This window comes from Gadus chalcogrammus, chromosome 9, assembly GCF_026213295.1.
Source record: "Gadus chalcogrammus isolate NIFS_2021 chromosome 9, NIFS_Gcha_1.0, whole genome shotgun sequence".
Lineage (NCBI taxonomy): Eukaryota > Metazoa > Chordata > Actinopteri > Gadiformes > Gadidae > Gadus > Gadus chalcogrammus.
Genome location: NC_079420.1, coordinates 18657975 through 18667417, shown reverse-complemented (window position 1 = coordinate 18667417; position 9443 = coordinate 18657975). Strand labels below are relative to the sequence as shown.

The following is a 9443-nucleotide window of genomic DNA, read 5'->3' as shown; positions in this document are numbered from 1 at the left end:
TATTGCTTCCTCATATTTCTCTATGTTCTTATATGTCTCTTGGTCTATCTGTCAAGCCAATATCTGCAATATTCAAAGCCAGAGAAGATAATGTAGCATTCAAATTGGGCTACACATCATAGGGTGCTTTTCATTTTCGGTGGGGGTTATTTCATGGAATGCACACATATCACCATATGGTCTGTTTGCTAAATTGACACGGCCTGCAATTAAACTTAGTGATGGAGCTTTGGAACAGCTTGTACCCTATTAGGTTATCCTTGGTTTTTTCCTGAACACTATAATTAATTTAGGATGCAGTTTTTTATAAACAAATGAGATGGCTTAAATTGAAAGGTTAGCTGATTTTGACCTTTGACTACCTTTCAATGTTTGGTGTGAGAAGACGCTTAAAGAAGGCAAAGCCAGGAAAAGCAGCACACCGCCGATAGCCCACTGCCCTCCGATAGCAGGAATAAAACCAGAGAACAGACAGGAAGGAACAGGAAAACCAGAGTAAAGAAGCGAATCAATCAAAAACTAGCAAAGTGAGCGGTTGAGCTGGTTAGAAGGAAACAGGCAAAACTCCACTATAGATGCTTGAAGCAGAGGAGCAGGCTGACTAGTCAGAACATGACACCTGCTGCTGGCAGGTGACAGCCAGACAAGACTCCCACCATATATATAGTTTCTTAGAGGAGGTTGAAGATATTGCGTTGACGGGTGGCCATTTTGTAAAAAGAAAATGAAAAACAATGACAAAAAACATTTCATGAAAGGCAAGGAAAACCTCAAAAGAAGCCAAAGCCGTGTTCCACTGTATTGGAATAGAAGTGAGATTCAATAGTACTGAAGGTATCCCTTCATCTCCATGGTGATGCATCGTCTCTCTGCATTAAATGCTGGGAGTCGTTTGGAGAGACTTTTGAGGATCAAGATGCTCTTAAAGACAGTTACCCACCAACACCAACATACAGAAGCCTGAGGCTCAACATTGAGAACTATTATCATGACCTGAAACCATTTTCGTTGAAATCCATTTAACCTTGAGACTCTACTGAACCGGGAAAATATATAATCTGGAAACGATCTGCTCATGCAAATAGATCATGCATATATTCAACACACAATGTATTAGTTATGTTTCTTCGGTATGCCCTATTTGAAGCGTGTGACCACAAGTTTCTGTTTATTCAAAATCCATCCAAAATTCGAATTAAGTCAATAAAATGAAAAAAATCGAATTAGCTCAATCTAATCAAAACATCATGTATCGAAAGGAACATGCACTATGCATACCATACACCCCCTGTACTATTTCAAAGCTATAAATTGAATAACATGAAAATCCCGTTATATAGCAAAAGTGAAATATGAAGTATAAACTTTGAATGAATAGGATTGCCCAGGAAAATCTGCTTGGATGAGCTGAAAGGGAAAAGGAGTATTTAAGCCCAAAATGGGATGCACACATTTTGTGTACTTGACTGGATTTGAAGGCTTGCCAGGTACGGATGGTCTTTTAAGCATCTGCTGCTATGGAAGAGATGAATGCTCTGTTGAAGGAGGATGGCTGAATCATGGCGAGTGTTTGGTTTAAAGGGCTGGGGATTAAATGTATTGGTATTATTGTGTGTTATTTGTCTTTTGGACGAATACATAATTTATTTTGTTGAATTTGTTGAAGATCAGGGTTGAAGGACTGTCCGTTTTCTTTCAGTGTGAGAGAACTTCATTTCAGTTCTCTCACACACACACACACACACACACACACACACACACACACACACACACACACACACACACACACACACACACAGACACACACGCACACACACGCAAAAGCACACTCACACCTACACACCGAATGAGAAAATTGAGTGGAGCCAATTTACAACTACACTTTAGGACATCATGGGGACCAGTACTTAATTGTTTTGGGCTTGACCAAAACTAGAACCGTTTGTTGTAGTTTAAGCTATTTAAAATACAATTGGGCGTTTTGGCCTCCCGAGTAGCTGGATTTAATAGGTTTGGATGTGGCACATTTCTAAAATGAATTCCCAACTTCGACATTGAATTTGCTGTTGGAAGAAGTTATCGGCCATGGCCGTTTCCATGGAGCCAGTGTTTCAAATCAATGCGTTTATCGTCAATTGTACTATTGTTAACGGCTTGCTATTTGTTTCAATGAGTAGAACAATTCCTGATTGATTCTAATGGGTTCTCTCGCTCACCATAGTTGAACTGGCTGTTGGTCTTCTCGCAGTTGATGACGTTGAAGCGATAGGGAATGTCGGCCGCCATGTTGCTGACCTCAAAGTAAAACCACTGGGTGTTAATGGAACAGTTGGCGTCTGCATTCAAGATGAGGTCATATTCATATCTGTGTCAGAGGGTTGGAGAGAGTGGAGGGAATGGAGAGAGGGGAGTGTGGGAGAGAAGACAAGACTGTTTATAATGAAATAAATGAAGTCATTATCATTGCAAAGCCTTTTTTTCAAAGTGCAGTTTACATGGTCACCAGCATTATGCATTTAGAACACACAATACCACCCACGCAGTGGAGTGAGTGTCTGTCTGTCTGTCTGTCTGTCTGTCTGTCTCTTGTGTGTGTGTGTGTGTGTGTGTGTGTGTGTGTGTGTGTGTGTGTGTGTGTGTGTGTGTGTGTGTGTGTGTGTGTGTGTGTGTGTGTGTGTGTGTGTGTGTGTGTGTGTGTGTGTGTGTGTGTGTGTGACGATGGTGCCACTTACCTCCGGACCTTCACAGCTTTTCTCAGATTACCACTCTCAAACTTGGAGAAAAACCTCAGCGTGTCCGGCTGGTCATTTATACACTGAGGACTAATAGGGAGGGAGGGAGGGAGGGAGAGAGATAGGGAACATATACAGAGCTCACTTTGACATTTCAATTAAAAGGGAGGGAAAGTTAATTGGACAGGGGGTGAAAGAAGGGCCAGGAGTAGGAAAAAGGTTAGCTGATGCATACCATTTAGTAAGAGTAAAATAACAATTAAATGTAAATATATATATATATATATATATATATATATATATATATATATAAATGGTATGCATCATCTAACCTTTTCCTATCTATATATATATACACATATATATGATGTGTTTTTGATACTTCGTGGCATTAGCTAAACAAAAGCCAATGAAAAGCTTGTTGTAATACAATGTAAATTGTATTTTGTGTTCAAGAGTGCCTGAACTGACAACATTTAGTTACCACACTGGTTTGAAATCACACTACAACCTGGTCTCTCTTTGGAAAGAACAACATCTATCAAACGTGTGCGTGTGCGTGTGTGTGTGTGTGTGTGTGTGTGTGTTGTGTGTGTCTGTGTGTGTCTGTGTGTCCGTGTGTCCGTGTGTCCGTGTGTCCGTGTGTGTCTGTGTGTGTCTGTGTGTGTCTGTGTGTGTCTGTGTGTCCGTGTGTGTGTGTGTGTGTGTGTGTGTGTGTGTGTGTGTGTGTGTGTGTGTGTGTGTGTGTGTGTGCGCACCTGTGTGTATGTGCACCTGTGTGTATGTCTGTGTGTGCATATCATTATGCATGTGATTGGGTTAAGTGACCTGGCATGTACTTACCCTGTGTCTTCCAGGTCAAACACCACCTGGTTGATGACGTCGTTGTCAAACAAGCGCTGGATGTCCTCCAACACCTTCTGTCTGACAAAGAGAGAAAGATTCACATCCACAAGCCAAGTGACACCTATAGGAACACTAAATCCAAGCCATGAGGACAGTGTTGGCTAAATGTCATTATAAAATAGCATCCACCCACAGGTGGCAGACTGAACAGTGTGAGGTTAATGGACGGATGGTCGGACCCTGCTTTACCCAGCAACCTGTTTCGCTTTATTGTTTTTAATTAAATGAAAATTACTGTAAATGAAAATAAAAAAAAAACATGTTCTATTTTTCAGTGAGGTACAAAAAAAGGCTGCTTCATAATTCAACTGTGAAACAGAGGGAGGCAAAACAACACAGTCTCGGTTTAGTTTGACAGCAAAGTGATTATCCAGTGTGGGTCACGCGATGATAACAGCAGGTAAAACACATTCGGGCTGTTTTTTGGGGAGAGGGTTCTGGAAACTATGTTTATTCGTCCGTTTCGCGTATATAGCGGACTATTGTGTTGTCAATAGGTGTCATGCCCTACTGTAAGGCAGGTTGTAGATATCCCGTGCTTTTGACAAAATAAGTTTGCAAAACTCAGCATATCTGAGGACATAAACCAAGCCTGATTCCTCATTGGTTCAGGTTTTTTCCATCCACAGCTGGAGTCACAGCTATAATAACTAAATGTAGATCTGTAACAATGGATTCCTACAGTACCCATACGTAGATCTGTAATAAATTGATCTGTAGAAACCATATGAATATCTGTAATAAGAGATATGCATACTCATAGATATGTTATTATAGATACAGGAAGCATACGTAGCTTTGGAATAATAGATACAGTAACATCATGTTGATTTGTAAAAAGGGTTGACAAAGAGTCGAGGGAAGTTGTGATTTTAGTAATGAAATCATGAAAGAGATAGTTATTGTTACATGAATACGATATAAATACTAGAGCAGGACTTGACACTGTATGATCCTGTACATGTGCACGCACAGCATGCATAGAGCGTGTACAGTAAAGCCGAGTTACAGTTCCCAGGGCCTATACCTTAATGCAGGATTTATCACTATCTTAATGGCTAACGTCACATGGCCTTCACCTGGATCTGCGGTGTTAAATCATGGGATGGGATGGAGGGATGTAAGGCCTGGCCCTGTAGTGGAGACATAGCTGCTATAATAAGTAGGCTCAGGCTATTCCTGTATGGCCTTGTCTGGCGGAGGGTGAACTAATGACTGTAGCAGGTATGGCCCATACAGTAGATACGAGCCTAATGATTACGTCCGGCTCTTCCTTATTCAGTTCCGTAGTCTACTTGATAGCAGGACAGGAACAAGAAGTCTCGGCTGTTTGTTTGCAAAATAAAGATGAATACATGGGGTGATCATAAGCAATCTGGAATCAAAAGCCAGATGTTTCCGTTTCAGTTGCCAATGGAATTAAATTATTGTTGGCCGAGAAAAACAGGTCCGCTCGTGCAGTAAGAGCTCCAGACGCAATAACAACACTCATCCGACACTTGTTTTCAGCTAAAGTCTACGTAGCTAATGCGTATCATGCACTCTTTGATGTAGAGGGTGTTTTTTTAATACAGTGAGACAGTCCCACCCCTGGACCCTATGCAGACGGCCCACCAGCCGCACATACACAGAGAACTGGGGAAGATGAAATCAGGCAAACTGGGGCGAGTTTTGCTCACATCCCGGGTACTCATGTAATTAAAGTATTCCCACTCGTACCTCCTTTGTACATCAGTAGGCCGTAGCAGTGAGTGGAGAAGTTGAATCGAAACCCAGCCTTCTGAGTCCTCCGTCGGAAGCCTGATTAATAAATAAGGAAGCGGTTGATCTGTGAGCTGGGGTAAACCCGTGGCTGGGGACACGCACGGCCACCAAAACTACTTCCTTCTTCCCATCTTTTTTTTTTTGGTCAACTTCATCTCATTTCCAACAATACTTCATATGCCAGGTCTCAGGAAGCGCTGGGGTCGCCAATGTGATTGTAGTCCATTTCCAATTACTTTCCTTATGATTCACCAAAGGAATGAATGGGAATGCTTGATGCACGTTCTTTCGGCATATATGCGCATGTGACTTAACGCTATGCAAAGCCACTGCCGGACGCTGTGGTAATAAATCCATCTTGCGTGATCAGTATGCCTTTCTCAAACAGTTTCCTTTGGGAACAGAAAGTCATTTTATTCCTGATCCCTGAGTCCACGAAACGTGGGGTCCGAGTTGCTCCTTTGAATCTAGATGACATCTTCATTTTCGTATATTTTTCTTACCTTTCACTTCATCTGTAAAATGTGTGCCCTTTCTCCTCGAAAGTGATAAATGATTATGAAGTTTCTTCAGTATCTTACTCCCCAAACACCAAAGTATCTGCATTCTGCAATGTAGGATGTTTCCCACATCTGAGTATTGCCAGAGGCGGTGTTTAATCTGCCGCACATAATAATATAATAATATGTCAAGTGAAAACAAATGGGTTAATCCCAGCAGCGGGCCACCTGTGTAAACGTTGAGTTGGCACTACCCTACAATTCAAAGTTGGAGTCGTGAGTTGTTCCAGAGCCTACTTGCTCAATACTTTCTGAGATGCCTTCAACCCTCCAACTGTCTGAGTATTTGTCATCTCATCTCTGTGAGTTTATTCAGAGGCGTCCCGGAAACCCCTGGCAGGCCACTGCTCCCTCTCTCTTGCTATCTTGCTTCCAAGCTGTCTCCCTCTCAAGCTGTCTCACTCTCAAGCTGTCTCACTCTCAAGCCGTCTGTCTTTTCTCTCTCTATCTCTCTCTCTCTCTGTCTCCCGCTGTCTCTCCCCCTCTATCGCTCTCTTTCTCCCTCTCATCCTTCAAATCTCACTCCCCCTCTCTCTCTCTCCCTCTCTCGCTCTCTTTCTATCTCTCTGACCCAGTTCTCCTTCTGTTCTTTGCCATCAGCTCAGCAACTCAATCTCTGTTCTTCTCACTATATTTGTCTATTGGTGACTCACCCTACCTCACTCACTAACCTATTCACTCATTCACACCTTCACTCATTCTATACCTTCCCCTTTATTGTATTTTCCTGATGATATCCTTACACACAGACACAGACACATAAACGCGCACGGCCGCACGCACACACATACATACACACACACAGACTGATGATGGGATGCGTTTTATCTGCACATATAAATTATAAGGCAAAGCCAATGAAAGCTAAATACACTGTATATCAGAATGAAATGCTGAGCCATATATAGAGCTTTAAAACACAATCAGTACCACTCTATTATAGGCTACGTCTACATACATGTTGGGCTGTTAGTGACGAATTTACTGCATGCAACCCTCGTATAGCCGGAGGTCTGTGAGGATTCATTTCTAGGCAGATAGAAAAGCATTCCTGCCTTATAATACATGGAGTCTTATCTGACTAGCTGGAGACCCAGGCCTCTATTGCTTCTTACACCAATTATTTGATGGTGGTTTAGTGTAAACATTGGAAATCCCATGCATGGAATTAAGCCAATGAATAGGAATATGCAGCAGTGTGCACGTTCCCTAGATGTGCATGCACCTTGCAGTAGGTATGGAAATCGCCATAACAGTGGTCTATTTCTTTTGTGTGTGCCTGTGTGCCAGCATGTTTGTGTGGGTTCTGAGGGAAGACATAGAGAACGGAGGAAAATAATGTCTATTTAAAGAGAGACGTAAAGTCAGATACCTCAAGATACATGTTTAATATTAAAATAATATAACTGCCAATTTATTCTTGATTTGAGCAGCAGCATTCAGTACAGAAATTTGATAACAGATTTTCAACCGTGACACACACACACACTCAAAAAGACACACACACACACACACACACACAGACACAGAACGAGGCATAGCCAGACAGTTTTTTTTTAGCTTAGAGAGCTTGAAAGGTCTCTTGTATTACCGTGGCCTAATCTTATTCTACACTTGGGACAATTTACTCACAAATGTAGCACTGGCAAAATAGCCTTAGCATTAGAGATGTTAAGGGACTGTAGAATACGCAAAAAAATAAAAAGCATTATCCCCTTTTTCCATATCAGTGCAGACAGACAGAAAACATAATTAGATAAAGTTCAGAGTGAAATTGCGTCTTTAACATTTTTAAATGTCAGCGTCTGTTGGCCTCTTGAAAGTGCTGAGAAAATGTCTCGGAGGAGAGACATAAAGGGAGTGTATTGTGAGAGAGGCGCTGGCCCGCGGGACTCGAGACACAACCCCATCCCTAGTGGCAAATACAGATGTAGACTAATACACTGTTGTGAGTATAGTTTCAATATATACACACACACACACTTACACACACCTTGATCTCCATCACAACGTGTAAATAAAAAAAACATAATCAATGCACTGATAATCAGTTAATGCTCTAAAAATGTAGGTTATTGTAATTTTCATCATACATTTACGTTTATTTATTTAGCATGCACTTTGATCCAAAGCGCCTAAATGCAGACCATCCAGATAGGCAATCACACTGGGAGGAAATCCAAAGAAGTGCAGGCAAGATTCGACAGGACAACTCGACCGGCTCGACTTAACAGCTTTAGAATAGCAAAAGCAATCAGAAAAACAAGGAGAGTCGATGGTTCTTTTTTTGTCTATTTTTTGTTTTGTTTTGTATTCGTGGTAGTCGAATGTGCATAATAGGAGCCAAAGTTCTAAAAAATAAAACAGATGGAGATTGGGAGATGGGGTTTTTGCAGGGATTCTGAATATCAAATAAAGCTAGGTAGCTTGCTTTACCTTCTGGGCAGCACACATAGAGAGAGTCTGGACCGTTTGGAGTGCGCCGTTCATATAGCCTTGTGAGTCCATCCGATCTCCTAAGATCTTGACTGGCCTCAAGCCTGTTCCCCTTCAAAAAATTAAAAAATAATAGGTCCAATCCGTTCTCAAGGGAAGGGGGTTCAGTTCATGACCAACCAGTCTGCTGGATTTAAAAAAAACAAAAGCGGAGCCCAAGGAAAGGGTAGCAATCCTTCAAATTAAAACTGGAGCAATTAAAACGGTTTTATCTGCAATAGACTGAATAACGATGGTAAAAAATGAACAGAAATCTGCACGGAAGGCTTTTATCAGAGGAGAATACATTTAACTTCACTCTACGCAAACTGAATCGGCAAGTAGGCACGAGTGTCACTAAGTTATTTCATCTGATTAAGGAATAATTCACAGAAGGGCTCAATCTAAGGTAACGAAAACACAGCAATTCTTACTTCATAGGATGATACACAAATTAAAACACACTTATGAATATTATATTATATTATATATTTATTATGTACTGGCAGAAGTCCATTCTGCCAGATCCCAGTAACTTCTAGACACTGCACCTTCAAGCAGCACTTTTTTAAAACCCTGACGAGGGCTGTTCCATTACACTATTGCTGCAATAATACAACTCACAATTTTCATAAACCCTGTGTTCTGATTTTAAAACCCACATCTAAGCATACATGCACGTGTATTGTTGTACAACTTGCAGCATGTATGTAAACGAGGCAGGGCGGAAAAAAATCTGTGTCGACAGCTAGAGAGAGATGTAGAGACACACAGAGAAAGACAGAGAGGGGGGGAGGTCCAAAGGAGACAACATGTCTGAAGCAGTAAATGACTGGAGAATAACAGAGCTGTGAGGTTATGACTACTGTCAGGGCTTAAAGAAGACATATCACTAATAAAGGAGAGAGTAAGAGCGATATCACTGCAGGAAAGAGATGAGAGGGAGAGAGAGATAGAGGGAGGTAGAGAATTAGCGAGAGAGAGAGAGAGAGAGAGAGAGAGAGAG

The 9443-nt window shown here is 41.5% G+C and overlaps 1 protein-coding gene across 1 annotated transcript; it reads right to left on the bottom strand.

Moving 5' to 3' along the window:
• Window positions 1–819: 819 nt before the first annotated feature.
• LOC130389208 (cytosolic carboxypeptidase 4-like) lies at window positions 820–4329 on the bottom strand. Its single transcript, XM_056598884.1, has 5 exons — window positions 4326–4329; window positions 3576–3699; window positions 2733–2822; window positions 2217–2365; window positions 820–881 (listed from the first exon to the last, which is right to left on the bottom strand). Exons 1-5 carry the CDS (start codon window positions 4327–4329, stop codon window positions 820–822), a joined length of 429 nt encoding a protein of 142 aa, XP_056454859.1.
• Between the last annotated feature and the right edge of the window lie 5114 nt (window positions 4330–9443).